Here is a 22,492-nt window from a genome sequence, read left to right on the forward strand (position 1 = left end):
TTCTGTTTTCCTTAAAAAATGAAAGAATTCATGATTCACCTTAAAATTTTCAAACCAGAGCAAAATATAAGTTGACTCCCAATTGTCAAGGGTAATTTTAGCATCTTTTAATTATTCCTTGTAGTTTAGGTCACTGCATAGTTATGTTTTAGGATACAAATTTTTACCAAAAGATATAATAAAGAATCAGAATTCTTGTTTTCATTTGCATTATCCTGAAGATCTATAGTATCCTGGGGGTCTTGTCTTTGTCTATTTGGGATTATGACAAAATACCATAGACCAGGTGGCTTATGAAAAGCAAACATTTATTCTTCACAATTCTGAAGGCTAGGAAGTCCAAGATCAAGGTGTCAGCAGATTTGGTGTCTGGTGAGCACCTGCTTCCTGGTATCTTCTTACTGTGTACTCATTTGGTGGAAAAGACAAGGGAGCTCTCTGGGATCTCTTTTATAAGGGCACGAATTCCATAAATGAAGTCTCTACCCTCATGACCTAAATGTCTCCTAAAGGCCCCATCTCCTAATACCATCACCTTGGGAGTAGGATTCAACATACGCATTTGGAGGGGACACAAACATTCAGAATATATCATTCCATGCCTAGCACCCCAAAATTCATGACCTTCTTGTACGTAGGCAAACTGTTCTCCAGCTGTGAACCTAGGAAATCAGATATGTAATGTGCTTCCAAAATACACGGTGGGACAGGCCTAGGATAGACGTTCCAAAGGGAGAAATGGGAAAGAAGGAAGGGATGGCAGGTCTCAGGCAAGTTCAAATTCTTCAGGCTTGAGAATATTCCTCTTTGCCCATATACTCTACCCTCCAGGCCCTTTCCTTATACTCATCCAGACCCAGGTGCAGGAAGGGCTCAGGTGACTCATTTGGCAATCCTGATCTCCTATTCACACGAGTGTCAAACTTTCTCCATGCCCCACTCACGCCCCGAAAGACCAAGATCTCCTCCAGATTCACGGTTCTCGGGGTGCGGATGTCCAGGTACTTCCCTAGCCTGTTGGAGAGAGAACCCTATCTTACACAGCCCAAGGCCTCACTGGTACCCACTTCCCATAAGTGCAGCAGCCACCTGGTTCAGCAGAGGCCAACAACTGGAACTGGGAAGGGTAGGGAGGAGGCCTCATAGCCAGAAAGGTTGAGAATGCAGGGTCTGGAACACAGGCATTTAATGACCAACCCATGGGTCCTAAAAAGTGCTTCGCCATCAGTCTGCTCACCTGCATTCCAACTTTGGCTTTTGAAGAGCTCACAACAGACCACAGAACACCAGGGACATGGACATCATGGCCAGTACTTTTCCATTTACATCAGTGAACGGGATTTGTTACAGTTTTTTTCCAGAAATAGGTTCGAGTTTGTGGAGGAGGGCTGTGTCATTTCCAATGTTAATTCTATCATTGCATAACAGGGATCTTTCAAGTAATTCATAAGACCTTTTTAAAAACAAACAAGCACCTGAGTCAATATATGAGTTTCACCCATCAGAACAATCCACTTAAAAGTGAAGGAATTTAATCTTCCCTTTTTATTAAAGAAAAAAGGAAAAGAAAAAAAGCACTGGCTGCTTTCTCCATTGATTTGAATGCGATCTGGGAGAAACACTCAGCAGAGACGCATCCTATCTTGGTCAACCCTGTAGTGAGTGATTTTTAGACTGAGCTCACAGAGTTTCTGATAAGAGGAGAAAAAAAAAAACAGAAGACTGCAGGCCTCACCCCTAGCCCACTCAGCCAAGCAGGAACCTTTGTGTTTAATCTATTCACACTTAATAAGATTACATTCAAACAAAAGTTTCTCTGGCTGAAACAAGCTTGAAAACACTCCCGAAAGCCGTTCAAGGTCATTTTTCAGTTTCCCAGAAATTAATATATTTGATTCTCTTAATCCGAAGTACTTTTATATCTTCCAACTCTAACACCATAATCCGATTTTAGTACTCTAAAACTGTTCTTCTACATTAAGTGGTTGTATTTTATGTCACACTGAGGGATTTATTCCTATAAATATTTTGAAACATCGTGATCCATGTTTTTTGTTGACAGCCTCCCTGCTCCTGTAAGCTGGAATCGTGTGCTCTTTGGGTTACTGGTTTCCCTCCTTTAAGGGGCAAAGTAGGGTGGGGAACAGACTGTGGACCTTCACAAACAATCCTTGTGCCAGTTTTCCCCAAAGTGGTAGCAGCCCTCCAGAAAGGCTTCTGCCTTCACTCTTTCTCTTCCTACCTAGCTCCTTTCCCAGTTCTCATGTAATCAACTCCTACTCATCTCTCAGGCTTAGCTGTCGCTTCCTTGGGTTTTCCCTGATCTCTCTCCCCAAAACAAAGATAATTACCCTGTTCTGTGCTTCTCAAAATGGTATATATTTGATCGCTTATTAATGGTCTCTCTTATTAACCACAAACTCCTTAGAGGAAGAAAACTCATAAATCTTGTTTCCCACTGTGACTCTTAGCATAGTGCCTGGTGCAACACAGATGCTCAATACCTATGGGGTGAATGAATGAATGAATCATTAATGCCTTCTTCATTATTACCTTTAGGTAATCAGTCATACATTTATTAACCCCTGCAAAGAACAAGTTGTCATTCATGCTAAGCGTTGTAGGGGATACAAGTAATTATTCTAACCTCCAGGAGCTTATTACCTAATTGGAAAAATGAGACATGACCATTGAAAAGACAACCATTAATGGCAGACAAGAGACTAGTTTTCTGGTTCGTGGTTTATTAAACGAAAAAGAAAGAAAGAAGTGATTAGCTGGAGCTGCGGATGCTTTCAGAATTGAGCGGGAGAAGGGAGGCCCAAAGATGCTTTTTGATGGTAGATAAAGGAAGGAAGCCCATCACAGGGGGACAGGAATGGGACTGTTAACATCGCAGACACAGAAGAGCCTTCTTCAGTCATTCGACAAATACTTACTGGACACTTACTCTGGGGTAGGCACCATTCTATGCCCAGGGATATAGTGGTGAGCTGAAAGTAACATCCCTGCCTTCCTGGAACTTACATTCTAGTGGAGAATGCAAATAAAAAGGTGAACAAGAATCCATGTCAGGCAGTAATGAGTGCTACAGAGGAAATAAAATGGAGTGGTAGAAGAGAGCGTGATGGAGGTGCTACTTCAGACTGTGTGATCAGAGAAGAGCTCAGATCCGAATAACAAGAAAGCATCAGCCATGCTAAAATTTGAGAAAAGAGAAATCGAGGCAGAATGTATAACATGCACCAAAGCCTTTGGACAGGAAAATATTTAGCACTTTCAAGAAGCATGAAGGGGCCAGAGTGGCAGAGATTACAAAGAAGGGAGTACGTGCTTGAAGAGGTACTCAGCGAGATGCAAGGGGCCAATCTCGTGAGGCCTCCACAGAAAGCACATGGAGTTTGCTAAGTGTGATGCAAGGCCATCGGGAACTTTCAAGTAGAGAAATGCCAGGTTTAAGCAGAAGAATAACCCTGAGAAGAGTAGTTTGATTGGAGCAAGAGATTGTTTTTGAAGAGCAAGAGGGTCTGAAGCCAAAAACAGGGATAGATTGTGGAGGACTTTGCACAGTGGGCCAAGCAATTTGGACTTTATGTTCTAGGCCTCAGAGAGCTACTAGCGGTATTTTTTATCCGAAATGGCATGATCAAAAAATCTGACCTGAAGGCTATATATGTACAGTGTCACCTCTGATTTCTCCTCTCATGACCCTGTCGTGTGTTTATTAAGCAACTTTTCAACACATGTGAAATACCCATATACGCACTCTTACTGGACACTTACTCTGGGGTAGGCACCATGCGCGCATGCATAAACACTCATCTCCACAGGTGCATGAAGATGGATATGGCTGGGCCCTGGGCATTGGAGTTGTAAAGAAAGTTGGAAGCTGCCAACTGCATTTGATTAGGAATGTTTCTGTACTAGCTCCATGGTGGGAAGGATTCTGAAGCCACATCTGGACCAAGTTAGCAACGTCAAGTTGATGCCAGGTATTTGCTGTCTCTGGCAGGAGGCACTGTCACACATTGAGTTCACCTTAAGATGAAGGGTTGACTCTAACAATGGCGTGCCTGGGCTCCAAACACTCATCACAGAAGTGTCAGGGGACAGAGTTCTTACCTCTTCTCCTGAAACCTGACCACTTGTGTAGCTACCTGCTTCACCCAGGTGTGAGGCCAAGTCCTGGGCAGTACTTTAGTTGAAAGAATAAGAACTGCTTGATTTTATCTACAGATATCTAACTAGAGATATTCAGAAAGATCAAAAATGATATTTTGCTTTTTATCAAGGAATCCGTCTATGTAGTCACAGGTGTTTTAATCCAGCAGATCTTGGTTTTAGCTCTTGCTTTGCCACTTACTTGAGCTACTTACCTATCTGAGCCTCTATTTACCTGTAAAATGGTTGCCTTGATTAGATCTCTATTTTCCAGTAATAAAATCCTGCAGGCGGAGAAAATGTAGGAAGGGTATGGAGGAGCCAGGTGGATACAATGCCCCACACCTCCACGTTAGGGCACAAACTGGACTGTCCACATGATTTCCTACAAGGAGACATTTCTGCAAGTAGAACAAGATAAGAGTTGGGGAAAATGGGATGTCTCAGAAATCTTACTTCTATCTCTCTTTGAGAAAGAAACCTACCCAGAATATATTCATGGGGCTGAGGCAGTGTGCAGAGTGGGTTTAAGCTTAGATGGTTATTTTCAGGTTTTCGCACTCAGACCCTCCAATTTCAGAGAAAGCAAGACGAGGTGTGGCCCGTGCATGGAGCAAGCTTTGAAACCAGGATTGTGGAAGGCAGAATGAGGCATGCGGTAAGAGGCGGGACCACACAGCTACCTCAAACTTAAAAGGCCACAAAACCAGGAAATCGTCTTTCAGTGCTTGGACCTAAATCCTTTGTGCTCAGTTCCGCGGCTAGTGCCAAAGAGCGTTTCCACCTAGAGCTGTAGGTGAAACCTGCTCACAGCTGCGATGCCCTGCCCCTCGAGATCCGATGAGTTGTTTTTCTTTGTGAACGGGAGGAAGGTGAGTGTTGAGTGCTGCTACTACGGTTTGCACAGACAGCGGGAATCTACTAGCTTGACGGGAGTACCTGTGGCCTCTTTTGGTTGAAACCCCTCTAGTCAGAGACAAGAAGCCAGGGACATGGAACCCATACTAATTTGGACTGTTTTCCACTCAGCCAAGGCTCAGCCTCTGGGAATGTGGGAAGCGGTAAAGTATTGGGGTTAATCACATGTGCCTTGTTGTCAGAGAGTCTTGGTTCCAATCCAGTTCTGGTGTAGACTGTATAAACTTATGCAAGTTACTGTTCCCTGAGCCTCAAAGTACCCATCCTTAGAATCCACTTTCTAAAGTGATTGTCAGAATTGAAAAAGAGATACCTCTTAACGCTGATTAGGAATCTCCTAAATGCTTATAAATCACTTAGCACTGAGCCTGATCTATCGGAAGCTCATTATCTGTTAACATACCTTGATCTTCAAACTCAAGAGGACAAGAAACAGAGCTTTCTTTATTTTTCTATTTATCAACTTAATTTTTTGGTTGAGTTTCCATTACACAGAATTGATTAAAATGTAATCGCAGTCAATTTTGAGTTCCCTCTTTCCCTGAGTTATGGCTCCGTTCCAGGAGGAATTTATATGACAAGAAGAGGAGGCTCTTCTGTTGCATTTCTTCCTGGCATCCTCCCCTCTAGTCCTCACTGTCAGTCCATACAGACCCCTAGTAAAGCCTTAGTGCTCTCTGCCAGGCCTCCTCGGCTCCTGAGTCTCTATCTGTCTCTCTAGGGAACCATTCTATAGTTCCCAAGGCAAGCAGCTTCTTTGTGATCTCGCCACCTGTCTTCCAGAGCCCCTCAGCCCTCCAATCCCACAAACCTAATTGGGATTTGGTCACATTCACCTCACTGCCCATCCCAGGGCTTGGACCAAGAAAGGAGATAGAACATAAAGCCTCTAAGTTCTCGTCATTTCCCTTCTAACTCTCTCTCCTCTCCACAGCCAGCAGCCTCCATACATTCTTCCAAAACTGTCCCTTATGAGCTGAGTCCTTACTCTCTTGATCTGCTGCCCTAGATTTCAGAGGTTGCTTCCTCTATTTTCTGTTCCATGTCCCTTCTAGTCATAAGCCCAGAATGAAGTGGCCAGAACAAGGAATAAGTCAAGGGTTAGAGGAAATACAGGTGTGTGTGATGGCGGGGGTGTGGGGGTGGGGATAGAAGTCAGCTAGATAATAAAAATATTATCCAACCACATTCTCAATAAATGTTTTTAAAGCACCTGGGGTGGGAGGAGCAGAGGAGGGCTTCTTCTTTTGTCGGGAGCCCCCCAGAGATCCAGAAAGCAGTTGAATTTTAATACCTCAAGTTAGAAGCATCTTCCTGTACTTTTTTTATTCTTTGAGGTCTACACAGGTTCATGTTTTTCTTCTGGGGAGAAAAGAAGAACCTAACATGAATAGCCCACTGTGTCTTTCTTTCCACTGATGCAAGAGAATAGCTGGAGGTGTTTGCAGAACACCCCAAGATAAAGTCAAAAACAATATCCCCAAATAAGAAATGGGAAAGAAGCACCAAAGAAGGTCCCTCCATGGCTTTTAGTGCTAAGTCCCTCGATTTTCAAGGTGAGGGAGCAAGGAATTCTAGTGTTTTGCCCTGAGGTGCTGAGCTGAGGCAACAAGGCTCACCATCAGTCACTCTTCCAGTGAGGAGGCTGGCATACTCCAGGGCTCTCCAGATGACAGCAACCAGCAACTCTCTCACCTCCCCCTTTTGCTGCCAATTCTTAAAGTCCCTGATGTTATCAAATGTACTCCCCACTAGAGGTGTGTCGGAGATGACAGAATAGAAACTTCCTACTCAGCTTTCTTCCCTCCAGGACCCTTATCTCTCTCTCTCTGTCTCTCTCTCTTCTCTCTCCTCTTTCACACACACACACACACACACACACACTGCACATGCCTTTTACACTTTTCGCTGCACGCTACTTTTCCCTTTTTACAACATCCAAGTCTCTTCCCAGTTTGAAATATTTCAAAAGTACAAACAACTGGGTTGGAAGGTTCCACAAAAATAGATAGTGGTGCAAACGTGAAGAATACAGCCTCCAGGGCACGTTTACGCAGCAATGGTTCTGGCTGTGATCACATAGACAAGCAATATGGCCACACTTGCTTGGTGAGTCTCTTGTTCTATAAATGCATGTGAAGATTGTTTGCTATCAGATCACAGAAAAAGCAGGGGCAGATGAAATTGCACCTAATATTATATCCCAACCCCTAAATCAAGCAGACTACGACAGCCACTCCCCTGGGTCACTGATACAGTCCCCATGATCATCTTTCTGTTTCCAACTCAGGTGATAGAGAGGAATGCGGACCCTGAAGTCACTCTGCTGACCTTCCTACGAAAGAACTGGACCCTTTTGATCGAAGTCTTGGCTGTGTCTATGTTTGCCTTAAAACCTAGATCAGCTGTGTTTATGAAAACTAATCGAACTCTTCATCCCCAGTCAGCCCCCTTGGCCCTTGCTCTCCCTTTGCTGTTGGCAATGGTTTTAAGGATATTAAGTTAACTGGACTATTTAGAGAGGATGAAGTTTCCCTAGAGTTTTTTATATCTTGATTTAGTAGCACTGAAATAGAAGCTGAGCTCTTTACTTTAGCACTAATTACTGCTTTCAAGGCCTTCCAGGTCCCAGGAGGGTGATTATGAAATGAAGGCTTATGGTGCATGTACCCTGCCCTGGGAAACCCGATTCTCCAGAATCAGGAAAAGAACACATGTCATAGGAAGATCGCTTTTCATTTTCTTACAACAGATTTTCCCCCACCATTTTGCATTCTGAAAGTTGGATCTTTATGATGGCAAATATATTTTAATTGGTAAATTAATGGATCTCTCAGGGAAGCAAAAAAAAAAAGAAAGAAAGAAAGAAAGAAAAAAGAAAAGAAAGAAAGAAATTAAAAATTGAGGAAATCAGCCCCAGAAAAGTTTTGTTTAAAAGCCCACATGGTTCTTCATTGTCAATGTTTGAAAATTAAGAAATCTCAAATTTTTAAAAATTGAGGTTTTCCTGCTTCTCATAAAAAATGGGAATAGTCATCCCTGTGTGGCTACAGTCTCACTTAAAGCTGAGTAGGGACTGTCTCTAGTCCCCTGTGTAAAGTGGGGCATGAGCTCTCCAGTACTGCCAGCCACTTTCATGTAACCACTCTGATAAGCATCTGAGGTTATGACTTAACTTAAATGAACAAGCATATGGCTTTTAAATGAATGAATGAATGAATGAATGAATGCATGCATGCATGCATGAATGAATAAATAAATAAATAAATGAGTGAGTGAGTGTGTGAGTGAGTGAGTGAGTGAGTGAGTGAATAAGCAAGCCAGTCAGTGATTTCAAACTCTAATCCCATAAATTTTGTGGAAATGAACCACAATTTAGAGAGAAGGGTGACTAAAGAGAGGGAACAGAGGCTGAGCATAGATTTGGGATTAAACTTGATCCAAACGGGAGCAGAGGAACACGCAAAGTAGGATATGAAAATAAGGGTGGGCGTTTTCTCCAAAGGCCCTCACTTGCATTCAAATGCAATACAAATTACTTGGCAAAACTAGCAGTACTTTGAACTGCTAAAAATAAGTTCCTTTTTTCCAATTACATGATTGGAACCCAAAAGAATACTTATAACAAAATAGGATTTTTCAAAGGGCTTTTACTTTTACATCCATTATCCTACAAGATGCTTATGATAAGCTTGTGAAGATAAAGTAGGTGTTACTTTCTGTCTTTGCAAGTGAGAAAACAGACAGGGAGAGTTTAACACAATTAGTGTCGCACAGCTGATAAGATATGGAGTGGCCTTTCCTGAGACCTGGAGGCAGGAAAATGACTTCTCAGACCTGCACCCCCGCCCCCAAGAAGACTTTCCTCGCTAGTAACACCCTAGGGAGGCAGCTATAATGGAGGTGACATGTCTACCTTGGTATCGTCTCCTTGACCACTTCCTTCCAGTAGGCCTCACGGGAACCAAGTATGCCTGTGGAAGAGGAGGCTGTGGTGCCTGCACCGTGATGGTGTCTAAGTGTGACCCCATATCCAAGAAGATAAGGTATCCTGCCCAGAAGCCCAGAAGCCAGGGGAGGGCTTTGTTTCTTTGCCAGACTTATATTCTCATCTCACAGCTGAAGGAGATCTCTAAGACCTCTCAGCCTGTGATTCTCAGTATCTCTGGATCTTAGGGCCCTCTGAAAATTGAATAAAAGTTAGGAACACTTTACTCGGAAAATGCATAAATAAATTACATTTTTCACACAGTTTCAAGGGAGAGCATGGACCTCTCAAGGCCCATCTATGCATCCCAGGTTAAGAAACCCCAACGTAGGCCAGCCCTTCGTTTTACAGATGAAGAAACTGAGGCTCAAAAATGTGTAGTGACTTGTTCAAGGTCACACAACTAGTGAGCTGTAGAACAAGCATTGAGATAGGGTTTCCAAGTCATATTTTCTGGCTCGGACATTAATGCTCTTTCTACTGTTGGGTTGGACCAATCCTGCACAGCAGGGGCCTGAGTCATAATTCCATCCTTAAATTAGGGCCAGATTCCAGGACTTGGGCTGCTCCCAAGTTCACTGGCCCAAGAAATCAAGAAATGCCCTCAGAACACAAGCCATCTAACACTGTTGAGTGACCTTATACAGGGAGTTTAAAATTAACAAGCAAAAAAAAAAAATTCATGAATATGGGAAAAAGACATAGGTGTGCCTTTTACCTTATTATGGGGTCACTGTCCTAATGAATACCATTGAGGTCCAACCATACTTCTGGTGACATGAGTCCATTCCATTGAGTCCAGACCCAGGTGGGTCTGTTTTGGGCTTGGAAATTTTTTCTGAAGTTCAGAATGCCTATATTCCCCCTGAGGATCTCCAGTTCTTACAGATAACAGAGTCAGCAGAGAGGAGACTAAATTCTTCCTCCCTGTCACCTCTCCAGCTCCTCAGCTGTCAGGTTGATTGACAGGTTTGGGGGGTGGGATTTCCTGCAGCCCTTTTCGGTTCACAGGTTCACAGGTTTCACAGGTTCCCCATGAGGCAGGACTATGTTATTCCCTTTGATTTTCCTTGTGCTTTTCATACAAAGACACTTCTCCATCACTGCATGCCTGGTGCCCATCTGCTCTCTGTATGGAGCTGCTGTCACCACTGTAGAAGGTGTCGGAAGCATCAAAACCAAGCTTCATCCCGTACAGGTAAGAGCACATGCTCATATTCTAACTTGTTAACGTTATCTTTTTAACCAATGTTGAGTTGACTGTGCTGCTTGAGGCTTCTCAGTTGTGGCCAGGTAAGTAGAAGTTTTGGCTGCATGTTGCTCAAGATAAGAAAGAAAGCTGGAAATTCATCCATATTTTATTAGATGATCATCTTTTTTCTTACTCTTCCTACTTGAATGATAAATAGGATTATCAAAACATTTATTAATGCCTATTGGACTACGGCGTGGAATAAATAAATAAAATAAATGTCTCTGAGGCTAACAGGATAAAATTCAGGATTAATCCCTATGGCATGGTGGCCTTTGGAGTAAAATCAGAATTGAGGGTGACTGCGCAAGAGCATGAGGACAATCATTTTTACAAAGCTTAACTTGAAGCTGAAACAAAGAGGCTGGTTTTAGGAGTACCGTGACACGCGTTGGCAGAAACACATTGATACCACTGTCATTGTCACAGGGGGGTTGGAGATTCATAGATCCAGACCTACCAATACTTCAAGTCTTTCCAGGAAGGAGGAGCCTGGGTTTAACCACATGAGAATGGATTCCAGGGAGGTCAGCCAAGGCCAAGGACCCAATAGAGTTCACTGGGGTCTCTGAGAAGGATGTTCATGCCGAGATCCAATAACTCAACCACTGGGATTAATCACTTTGTGAAATCTAGAGCAGAGATTCCCAAACAAATGTGTGTAAGAAGCAGCTGGGAGCTTATTTAAAATGCAGGAAGTTTGGAGCAGAGGATGGACATTCTGCATTTTCTACAAGCTCCCACGTGGAACTGACACCACTAGTCCTTGGACTACACTTTAAATAGCCAGGATCTAGAACACAGACCAGAATCCTGGACCTTTGAAAGTCGGGCTCCTTTTTGAGCCAAATGAAAGAATTTAAAGAAAAAAGTAACAAGAGGTCAATAGTACATAGTCTCCAAGTTAACCAAAAAGAGATGGCCCTATAGTCAGAACTAAGCTGGACACGATGTCAGGGTGTTCGAGACAATGGTTTTTGATACAACACTTGCCTTATAATTACTGATTTCTGGAGAATTCTCATTTTAGGAATGGAGGCTGCATGCTGCTAATTCTCAGTTAGAAGGATCTGGGCATTGGAGCTTGAAAACAGCTTCTGAGTCACCTCATCCAGGAGCAGGATAGGAAAGGAGACACTGGCCACCTCTGATTGAGGGGCAGAGTGCACTGCTCAAGGAGTGGGTTTCATCCTGACAAGGCAGGTCCAGGATGTGGACTCTGGTGAGAGGTGGTGGCAGCAGGAAAGCAGGGCCTGTGACCATGTACGTGTCCTTTCAGGAAAGGATCGCCAAGAGCCACGGCACCCAGTGCGGGTTTTGCACCCCTGGGATGGTGATGTCCATGTACACACTGCTCAGGAACCACCCGCAGCCCTCAGAGGAGCAGCTCATGGAAGCCCTGGGAGGTAGGTCTGACATGGAGAGAACCCGCCTCCTCCCGCAAGGCTGGGTGGGAAGTGTGCCTCGGGCTGCTCCACCCCACGCACAATGCCACCCCAGTCCCACTCGGAGACCCCCTCGGTTGTTTCTAAATGAGCTACAGTTCACCCAAGAAAGAGAATGTCAAGCTGTACCCTGCTTATCAGAGTACTTGCTGGAGCGGCCTGCACAGAACTGATATTGCACGTGGACCACACCCCCATCTTGACACCCCATTTCTCTATACAGTGACTTATTTGGCTGCCTTCCTTAGGAATGTTGTAACAAAGTACCACAAACCGGGTGGGTTAAAACAACAGAATTTTATTCTTTCACAGTCCTGGAGGCTAGAAGTTTGAAATCGAGCTGTCGGCTGGGTCATGCTCCCTCTGAAGGCTCTAGAGGATTCTTCCCTGCCTCTTCCTAGCTTCTGGTGGCTGACAGCCACCCTGGCATTCCTTGACTTATAGATTCATCACTCCAATCTCTGCCTCCATCTTCTCGTGGCTTTCTTCCCCGTGTGACAGTGTCCAAATTTCTCTTTTTGTAAGAGCACCAGTTACTGGATTAGAACACACTCTCATCCAGTATTACTTCAATTTAACTTGACTACATCTAAGAGACCCTATTTGCAAATAAAGTCACATTCATAGGTTCCAGAGGTTAGGACCTCAACATATCTTTTTGGGTGGACACAATTCAACCCATCACAGAGCCCTTCACACATTGAAAAGCTCCCTTAAATTTCGCAAGAGGTTTAAGTTACTAAAGAGGAGTTCCTAAACACATCCCTTTTTCAGAATTAATAATCGTCATTTTCAGGTGTCAGTAATCCTTAAACAAGTCTTTTAGATACACACATTTTTAGACTGAGGCCTGAAAGGTGAGCACAGACACACTCTCCTATTCTACCAGTTGCTGATAGACTTCCTTTACTCTGTTCCATTATAGAAAATCAGATCAACTCATCTAAAATCTCCATCTTTCTTAAGTTCTCCCACTATGTGAGGTCCTTCAACAGCTCCTCACCCCTCAAATGTGGCCAAGTCTACTCTCCTTCACCAAGCGTCCAAAGAAGTCCAATGGGCCTCGTTCACCTGTGCTTCCTCCTCTGCTACGTGACTCCCTCCTGGGCACTCTCCTCTCCACCTCCAATTCCTCTGCGTGTTCCCATTTCTGCACCTTTGCTCATGCTGCTCTGTGAACCCTGAACACCCTCCTCCCACTCTCCATCAACCCGTTGCTTGCTCATCCTTCCAGCCTGGGCTTCTTCGTGAAGCCCTCCTGAATGAACTCTATTCCACACTGACCCTCCTCCATTCCCACCCCTACCCCTTCATCTTTGTAAACCTGAGGTTCTCAAACTTTATTATGCAGTGAAATTACCTACAGACTTCTTCAATGCAGATTCCTGAGCCTATCTCCAGAGGTTCTAATTCAAGAGAAGTGGAGAATGGCAAGGATCTGCATTTACAGCGCCCTTAGGAAATTCTGATGCAATGACCTAAACACCATGAGGAGCACCACTAACTGTCCAGGGCATAATATCCTGCTCATACAGTGCCTTGGCAATGGCCTACGTTTTCTGTGTTTTGGGGTCCCCCACATCTTACAGAATGTCTGAAATATAGTTGTTGTCCATAGAAACATGCTGAATGAATGAATAGATGCAAGCGAGCTCGCCAGATAGACTATCATCTTCTTTAGCACAGAGAATAAAACTGCCATGGAAGTGGTGGAAAAGATAATGTTCTATGAAAAGAAAAAAGTGTTGATCCGTTTGGAAGATATCTAAATACTCTCAAAAAAACCTGAGTCTGTTTTAACTTTCAAAAGAAACCTGTAAAAATAAAGCCTGCCGATAACAAGGCTTCTTCTCTGATTAGGTAATCTATGCCGCTGCACTGGGTATCGGCCAATTCTCGAGAGTGGAAGGACATTCTGCGTGGTAAGTAGGTGACTGCGGAGACACTCTACAGAGCAAAATGACAGTGACAGCTGGTCAAGGCTGGGACTACAGGAGCTTAATTTTTTAGACCATCTAAATAGACTGTAAGGGAGACCAACAAGTTAGCTCCAACCGACTCACGGGAGTTTCAGCTATTTGCTGAGGACGGGGTGAACGTTACACCTTTTTTGATGTTTCATGTCACACCACTGAGATCAGTCAGGTGATCTAACCAGCCCTGCAGACATCTTCCGTGACTAGGTAAGCGGGGCCTCAGGACAGGACAGGCGGGAGGGCTCCAGCAAATGGAAGGAGACAAGCGAAAGACTGGAGTTTGCTTTGAGGAGGCAAGGTTTGTCCCAGGAGTCCAGACCAGCGGGCAAGTGTGAGCATGAAGAAGCCAAATACGCAGTGTGGAATCCAAAATTCACCCCAAGTCCAAGAGCAACAGGGGGTTTCCTCTGAAACATGGGGATACCTCACTGGGCTGCTGTGAAGATCAAATGAGAACTTATGGCCAAGCACGTAGCAAAGTCTTGCTTGGCACTTACTAAGAACTCAACAAATAGTTATTAGCATTATTAGAAATACTATTGATGCTACGAATGGTGTTTGATGGGAAGACCAGACAAGCACACCTGATCGCTCTCTGCGGAGGGTTGGACGGATGGGGACAGTACCACCTCTAGATTCAAGCAAGAGAGACCCCACATTTTGAACGACCCCTCACTGGTCCTCCTCCTGCCATTCTCAGGCCACCGGGCAAGGTGACTTGTTCACCTATGGCCTTCACCTCTTTGTAGACCAGTCTCCAGGTACAGCCTTGACCCCATTCTCAAGCCTGACACAAGCTTCTTCCTGAGTCCATCTACCTAAGGCAGATCAGAATGGTCAATGTGTGCACCCCTGGGTCAAAGGATGGCGACCACTGGCTGGCTGTTTTTGGAGGGAATGGACAGAGCTTGGACATCCAGATTGGGGCGCTCACACGGTTGTTTGAAGCCCCTCACAGTACAGAACAGAGCTAAAGTGGGGAGAGAAGGGCAGCAGGGGGCCTCCAGCTGTTCTCTTGCCCTATGTCCACAAATAGTAGAGGTGGCGTGCCCCATTCCCCAGAGCCAGGCGGGTTCCCCTTGCGTGCATGTCCCAGGCTCTGCCACATGGGGGAGCCAAAGCTGACAAGCCGAAAAATAACATGAATACAATAACATGAATACCCATTAAACTACTGGTGTAAATGGAAAAGCACTTGTGCAGTACAGATAAAGTAAGTTAAAGGAAACCTCTACCCCTCTGGAATGTGGATCGCCAAGAGCCACGGCATCTAGTGCGAGTTTTGCAGCACAGAATTTGGGGATAAAGGCAAAAATGTGGTCAGAGCCCCACCCCGAGGCCAGCAGGCACCAGGAACTTTAATGCGTGAAAGGAACCTGTCCCCAGTGGGGATATTTGAGGTTCCCATCTACTAGGCCAAGAGAAGACTGGGTTTTTCTGTTATCACTGGCCATCCCATCGTGACACCTCTCAGAGCTTTGAGTAAGAGATAAAGTGCTGTTAGCTTGGCCCAGCTGTTTTGCTTCTGGGACAGACTTAGGAAGATGGCAGCCTGGAACATTTTAGCAGAGACAGAGAACTGGGGCATCTGGCAGCAAGTATTTTGCTAGATATTTGAGAAAAATTGTTTAAGGAAGAAGACACAAGAGGTGAATTTGGAAGAAATAGGAAATAAAAGAGCCAGCAAATGGAAATCTGCTTTAAAATTTATCGATTGCCCATTAATTCTCAGTCAGTCCCTTGCAGATCCCAAATGTCTGGTAACCAAAGTGATTTTTTTCCATCTTTCTTTATTTTTTATTTTTTATAAGGTTCTTACATAAATGATAATATTCGGTGTTTTTGAATCTTATATATGCCAGGGAATAGATAAATTGTTATTTCCTCGAAAAGCATCTTAGCAATTAATTCTACCACTAGGAGTCCACCTAAGAAAAAATTCAGAGATGTACATAAAGCTGTACAAGTAAAGACAGAAATGTTTATTACAATGTTATTTGTAGTTATAAAATGTAGGAGAAAACCTAAGTATATACATCACTGTCAAATTTTAAAAAAATATATATATGTGTGTATAAATATGTGTATATATTATCTGTGTGAAGATATATATGTATATATATCTTTAAAAGCTGGATTATTATACAATCAGCAAAATTATATTTTAAAGACACTTAATGATATGGAAAAAGACACACAACATAAATGAACAAAACAATAGGCAAATAAATGAACAAAAAAGCAAAATAAAAAGTACTATAAATATAGTACAAATATATATTATGTAAGAATAATCAGTAGAATAGGGCAATGATAGTTTATTTCTTTTCTCGATATTATATATTATTGTTTTAATTATATGTTTCGTATATGGTACATATATCATATTATATAATTTACAATTCCATCTGTATCATTTTACTTTAAAAATAAAGCAAAAGATAAAAAGATCTTGTAATTATCTATTGCAATAGAAACCACCAAAAGTGACTAAAAAACATCTGGAGTCTCATTTAAATTGCCAAAACATTCCAGGCACACATTCATTTACCTATTAAAAAGTTTTTCATCTCAAGGCGTTTCTCTTCCCTAGGAGTCAAATGGCTGTCAACAGAAAGGAACAGGAAACTGCTGCTTGGATCAGGGAGAAAATGATTCTTTCTCACATGGCGGGAACAGTGACGTGAGTCCCTTTTTTTGTTTTGTCCTCTCCATCCCACCCCCACCTCCCCTACTCCCCCACTCCCAGAGAGCACTGCTTAATACCAGCCCAGTGTTGAAACTGTGCTTGTTAGTTCATTTTCTGCTTTACTTACAAATGTCCAAAGCGCCTTCACAAGTAAACCACCACTGAGTGAAGTGGTGATTCACAGCCCACGCTCTTAGTTTCCCCTTTATGGTCTTGGAAGGCTGAAACAAGGAAACAAAAACCTGTTCAAACAAGAGAAAAAAGACCTATCCCAGTAAGAACGAGTCCTGCCCTCTGGTGGAAATGGGTTTCTGTGCCCACCACTCACTACTCAGACAGAGTTGTCCTCTATCACTGTTTCCTCCTTTGTCGGGAGAGGGCACTGCAACCTCAGGAAGGCTGAGAAGCTCATCCAAAGTCAGGTGGCAAGTTCATGGCCCCACAGCTGGGAAATCCAGCCTGAAACATCCTAGTTCCCGGCTTTGCTCTCTCAGAGATACTAGTTTCCAGAACAGACCCACTGCCAAGGTCTTAAATAAATTATTTAGAGAAGCTGAAATACAGAATAAAACAGAGTCGGCTCCCTGCAGACAAGGAAATCCGAGAGAATAGAGTTGGCCTTAGAGAAAACTGAGCCCATCATCCTTCCTGTATCCATTTCTATCCCTCAGACCTACCTTGTTCCCATTCTTTGCCTCCCGCTGCCACCGTCTTTTGGTCTGAAGAAGGTATGCAATGGAACAGAAGAGTGTTGCAAAGGAAAATGGGCTGCCCCCAACCACCACACACCCCAGGACCATTTCACAGAGGATCAGTGCCTTGGAGGGGCCAGTACCTTCTAAAGTCTGATTCTCGATTTTGTGGTTTCCGAGATTCAATCTGGGCAATGACTGGGCTCCAGAAACCACCTGACTCACCTGAACCAAACTCAAAAGAACATGATATTCAAACTGGAATGTGCCCTGATATTCATTTATAAAGAGAAACACAATTATAAAGTAGATCTTATAATCATTGAGCCACATGTCCTTTCCCTATGTGAAAACACACATCGGAAGCCACAATATGAGAAAGTTGCTTGGTGAGCATGTATACAGAGCAGTTGAATAATCTTAAGGGTGACATCGTAGAAGACCCCTCTCTTCCACCAGGGTAGACCAGCTGGCTGGCCAGTGTCTACCCCTCAGTCCCTCCCTCCCTCTAAGCTATGTTAATATCTTCCATTGGGTAACTGTTACATCTTGGCCTAGCACCCATTAAGGGGAACTTCTAATTTCTCATTATGTTTGTTTTACATTTTAATTCTCAGACATGGTCTTATTTCCAGGTTTTAGAGATATGTCACAGTATTGCTCTCAGGTACTGCTTACGTTTTTAATTTCAGCTAACAAAAATTGATCATTCAGATGTTGGCCTATAACGCTTCAATCTGAGGTCCTGCTAAGAACCCTTACAAGAAACAGTTCCAAGTTTTCTTTCTGGATCCTGGGAAGACCTCAGAGAGATAGAAAAAGATGGGGAGTGTTGGACAAATGTCAGGCCATTTCATCTAAGTGTCTCAATTACCCTTCAAAAAATGCATATTTCCATTTAGCCTTCAGAAAAGTTAAGTACTTTTCCATGAGAAGGGTCAGAATTGTGGCAGGGCTGAGAATGAACCCAGATCTGTGTGCCCCCAATATCTCCCCACTCTCTTCTCCAGCACACAAACTTCTAGTCCTCCTTCCCATAATTCTCTCCCAATTTCTCTAACCTGCTCAGGAACGTTTTCTGGGAATAAGTGTTTGATTCAGACAAGTTTACAGTTTGGGTAACTCTTCACTGTGCTTTAGTTTCCTACTCGGTAAAATGGAGATAATTTTCTTTCTTTGTACGGCTGTTGTGAGGATTAAATAAATTACTAATACATGTAAAGGCGCTTGAAAAGTAAGTACCCCATAAATGTTAACTGCTGTTATTAAAGTTAGTGGGGTATGTGTGTGTGTTTACACATGGGCATTTATGTTTAGTCATTTTTACTTATGCTATAAAACTTCTCAGAGCGTTTAGCATTTTGAATCTTGTCTTGACAGGTGAAAAGATAGAGGTTGTTTGTGATACAGTGGAGAGGATTCCTCAAACTTATTTGACTTCTGACAGTTTTTTATAGACCGTCTTGGTGTTTCATGGTGTACTATTTAAAGTATCTCATAGAACACTCTTTCTTAAGTATCATTTAATGGAAAATCAGTATTTCTCTTAGAACGAAATTGTTACTTAAAACTATTTGGTTTGAAATATTTCCGTGTTCGAGGAGAGTTATTACTATGTTCATTTTGCCTATAATTAAAGTAAATAATTACGATGCTGTTTCCAGTTAAGCTGGGCTGACAGTGCCATCTTCTTCTGCCCTTTATAAAGATTTCCACAGAGTTATTTACGAAAGACGAGTTCCAGCCTTTGGACCCTACCCAGGAGCTCATATTTCCCCCAGAACTCTCGGTAAGATGAATCGGCTGTTTTATATGCTTGTTTAAATGGCACTGGTTATAAACTCAATTTTCTAAAACCATCCCTTCCTTCCTGTGAAATTGTCAAATTATGAAAATGTTTGATCAGATCAAGATGCCTTTCCTTGCCCAGCTCACCAAGCCCTGACTGATGCCCTGGGCACATTCCCCAAAGCCTCGGCTGAGGCTATTTTTTCAATGACGTCATCATTAGTCTCATCATTGTCATCTGGAATGTGTCCCTGTTGACTGTCTCAGGCGATGATGCAGCTTTGCTCAGTTTCTAACTTGGTCTTTCCAGTCACAACGGTCCATTGACCCCGAGGAGAACTTCAGCACCCCCAACCCACTCCCATTCCTCACCCTTCTTAGCATCCCTGTTTCTCTCCTCAGGCATGCAGAGGTCCCATTCTATAAAATACCTAATTCCGAAGGGATTCTGGTGCGTTTATTCATGCATTTAATAAGTATTTATTTATCCAGCAACGTGCCAGGCCCTGTTCTAGGTACTGAATATACAGCAGGGAGCAAAACTAACACAAAGACCTTAAGGAATTTCTCTTCTGGTGGGAGAGACAGAAAATAAGCAGAATAATAGATCATAGACATATAGTTTGTTACCAGGTGAAGAGTAGAAAAAATAAAACAGAGAAAGGAGATAGAATGCAAGGGGTTGCAATTTCAAATATTCAGCCAGAGAAGACTTCTCTGAGAAGGCAGCATTTGAAGGACGTCCTAAAAGAGGTGAGGGAGCCGCCGCCAAGACACGTGAGGGGAGGGCAATCCAGGCACCGGGCACAGTAAATGCAAAGGTGCAAAGGGTAGGAGAACGTAGGGGTCCTGATCAAGGGGCAGAGCAGGGGCCAACGTGGCTGCGGGGAAGGCAGGGCAGGCAGACCATGACAGACTTGAGGCTTTTGTTCTGTGTAAGATGAGACGCTAGAGTGGAGGCTGGACACTGAGGGGTATGCGCCTCCTCCTATTAGCATTGTACTGGTATCTGAGGTCACATTGGCTGCTGGGTGGGAGTAGCCTGCGCAGGCGCAAAGGAAGAAGCAGGGAGCCCAGTCAGGATCCTAAGAGATGGGGGTGCCTGAACAGGTGTACAGGTGAGGAGCAAGTGGAATCTGGACTCACTGATGGATGTGATGTGGGGCGTGGGAGAGAGGAGTCAAGGCTGACTCTGGAAAGGGGAGTGGCCATTTACAGTGAAGACGAAGACCTTTGAGCAGCACCGTGTGTGTCCTTTTCAGGGACCTGTAAGAAGATGGTATATGAGGAGTTCTGTTTTGGACATGTTAAATTTGAGATGCCAATTACACATCTAGGCGGAAGACGTCGAGTACTCATTCAGATATATAAGTTTAGATTTCAGAGGAAAATCTAAGCTGAAGATAGTGATTTAGGAGCATTAGTATAATTATGATTTTTAAGGCCATAATATCAAATTATGTTAAATTAATCTATACTGAAGTGTCAATGACAGGTGCCAGCTCATATTGTCACTTTGTCTCCAAAGAGATACATATTAACAAGTCTTAAACTGAAGGAGTAAATATCTAATGGTGGAAATTCAGGCATTAGCCAGTGGGTGTAGTGAGTATCTTCTCAGTCAAGCAGGCCCCAGGACTCCAGAAATCTCTCTAGAGGGACATACCTCCACCTGGGGTCTCACATAACCCCGGAAGACAGGTGTGCGCATGCGCATACACACTTGTCATTTGCACTTAGAGAATGGCAGAGAACCCAGAGAAAAGAACCCTGAACTTTCACGGAGAGAGGGTTACCTGGATCTCTCCTGGGACCCTCAAGGATCTCCTGGAGCTGAAAGTGAAACACCCCGAAGCCCCTCTCATCCTTGGCAACACCTCACTGGGTGAGTGATTATGACTGTTCTCATGCCATCGTTACTGCCAAGCTGGACTTCTTGTCCCCTACTCGGCTCTCAGTCACAAACACTGCTTTTTAAGGATAAAAATCTTATCTTTTGTAATAAAATATTAAAATATAATATACACTATAAAATATACTATTATAATTAATAATATAATTACATATAATTATATTTTATATATAAGTAATATATAGTCTATATTATAACAATATTAAAATTATAATATAAGCAGTATTATTTATATTATATTATATTATATTATATTATATTATATTATATTATAATAAAATGGCCTCTAAAGTTGGAGACCCTGGGAGTATGCAGGGTAACCTTTTGAGATGTGAGGAAAAAGCATTAGAGGGCTTTTTTTGTCCTTTGCTTTATCTTGTCCTTTTTCATATCGTTTTTGTTAAATAGTGAGTAGACATAATAGAATTTTCTAAAATATGTATGGGCATGTTAACAGTGCACATCCAGCTATCACCCACACCCAGTTTAAGAACAAGAACTCTACCAAGAATTTTGAAGGTCCACGGCCCCTCCCAAACTACATCCCTTTCTCTTCGTCTTCGAGGCGTTCACTAGCCTGAATACGGTGCTGATCCGTCTCTTTCCTGTTTTTATAGTTTTACCACATATATTTGAATCCCTAAGCAATATGTCATTTAGTTTTGCCTATTTTTGACCTTTACATGAATAGACTGGCACAATATTTCCTGCTGCAGTTTTTTTTTGTTTTTTTTGGTTTTTTTTTGGTGGTTGTTGTTTTGTTTTTTTTCTCATTTGACATTCTTGAGCTGAGATTCAGCCACGTGGTTGTATGTAGCTGTGCTAGATTCCATATGACGAGGACACGATATGCTCATCCATTCTGTAGAAGGATACAGGGCGCTTTTTAAGTTTTGGCTATTATATATATTCTAATATCTGTCTCCTGGTGCCCATGTGCAAGAATTTTCTAGGAACTTCTCATTCATTTTACTTCCTATTTTTATCTGCATGCAGTGAGTGTACAAATAAATATATATACTGAGAGAGCACGCACTGTAAATGTAGTTGGCTGAGTATTTGGCCACTGCTTTTACATTGATAAAGATTTATTTTCAGTTTTGAAATTAGTAACTGAAAATTTTCATGAAAAAGTTTAAATGCCAAAAAAAAAAAAGGCATTTTCTCTTTCTTAAGTCTTTCTAAAATAGATATTTACTTTTTAGGACCTGCAATGAAATCTCGAGGACATTTGCACCCAATTCTCCTCTCTCCTGCTAGGATTTCTGAGCTGAATACGGTGTCTAAAACAAGCGAGGGTGAGTTCCTGGTGTTCTTGTGTAATATCAATCCCTGCACTAAACTTCTATTTGCCGAATAGTTTGGAACCTCCTTATACATTTGTCTTGTTGGGCCTATTTCCAACTGGTCATCATTTTTCTGATGTGATATACATTCACACTATGAAAGTTTACTATCAAAACCTTTACACAGAATATAAGGTATTCGCGTGATATCATTCAAAACCTTGTAGTCACCTGCAGGATTCTTGCCTGTGAAATGTCATGGTGACCTAGAGACAATAAATTTGCAATGTCACTTTGATAGGAAGACAGCAAGAGAGGGCTGGTGTTTTCCATAGGTTGAATGGTCCATTCCAGGGACTAAGGATGTTTGCAGAGGAAAATAGGA

The 22,492-nt window shown here is 42.8% G+C and overlaps 1 protein-coding gene across 2 annotated transcripts in view; it reads left to right on the forward strand.

Moving 5' to 3' along the window:
• Positions 1-4,847: 4,847 nt before the first annotated feature.
• The window catches only part of LOC120587516 (aldehyde oxidase 2), a 71,099-nt gene continuing 53,454 nt past the window's right edge, over positions 4,848-22,492 (forward strand). Inside the window, exons 1-10 of one of the 2 annotated variants that reach the window (XM_039844362.1) lie at positions 4,848-5,033; positions 7,370-7,427; positions 9,029-9,125; positions 10,157-10,265; positions 11,599-11,725; positions 13,625-13,686; positions 16,334-16,423; positions 18,830-18,910; positions 20,650-20,794; positions 22,027-22,119. In XM_039844362.1, the coding sequence (XP_039700296.1) occupies positions 4,980-5,033; positions 7,370-7,427; positions 9,029-9,125; positions 10,157-10,265; positions 11,599-11,725; positions 13,625-13,686; positions 16,334-16,423; positions 18,830-18,910; positions 20,650-20,794; positions 22,027-22,119 (916 nt within the window). In that variant the 5' untranslated portion in view covers positions 4,848-4,979. The remainder of the gene's footprint in view (positions 5,034-7,369; positions 7,428-9,028; positions 9,126-10,156; positions 10,266-11,598; positions 11,726-13,624; positions 13,687-16,333; positions 16,424-18,829; positions 18,911-20,649; positions 20,795-22,026; positions 22,120-22,492) is intronic. The other variant, XM_039844363.1, reaches the window with a different exon arrangement.

The sequence above is a fragment of the Pteropus medius genome, unplaced genomic scaffold (genome assembly GCF_902729225.1).
Source record: "Pteropus medius unplaced genomic scaffold, Ma_sr-lr_union100, whole genome shotgun sequence".
Lineage (NCBI taxonomy): Eukaryota > Metazoa > Chordata > Mammalia > Chiroptera > Pteropodidae > Pteropus > Pteropus medius.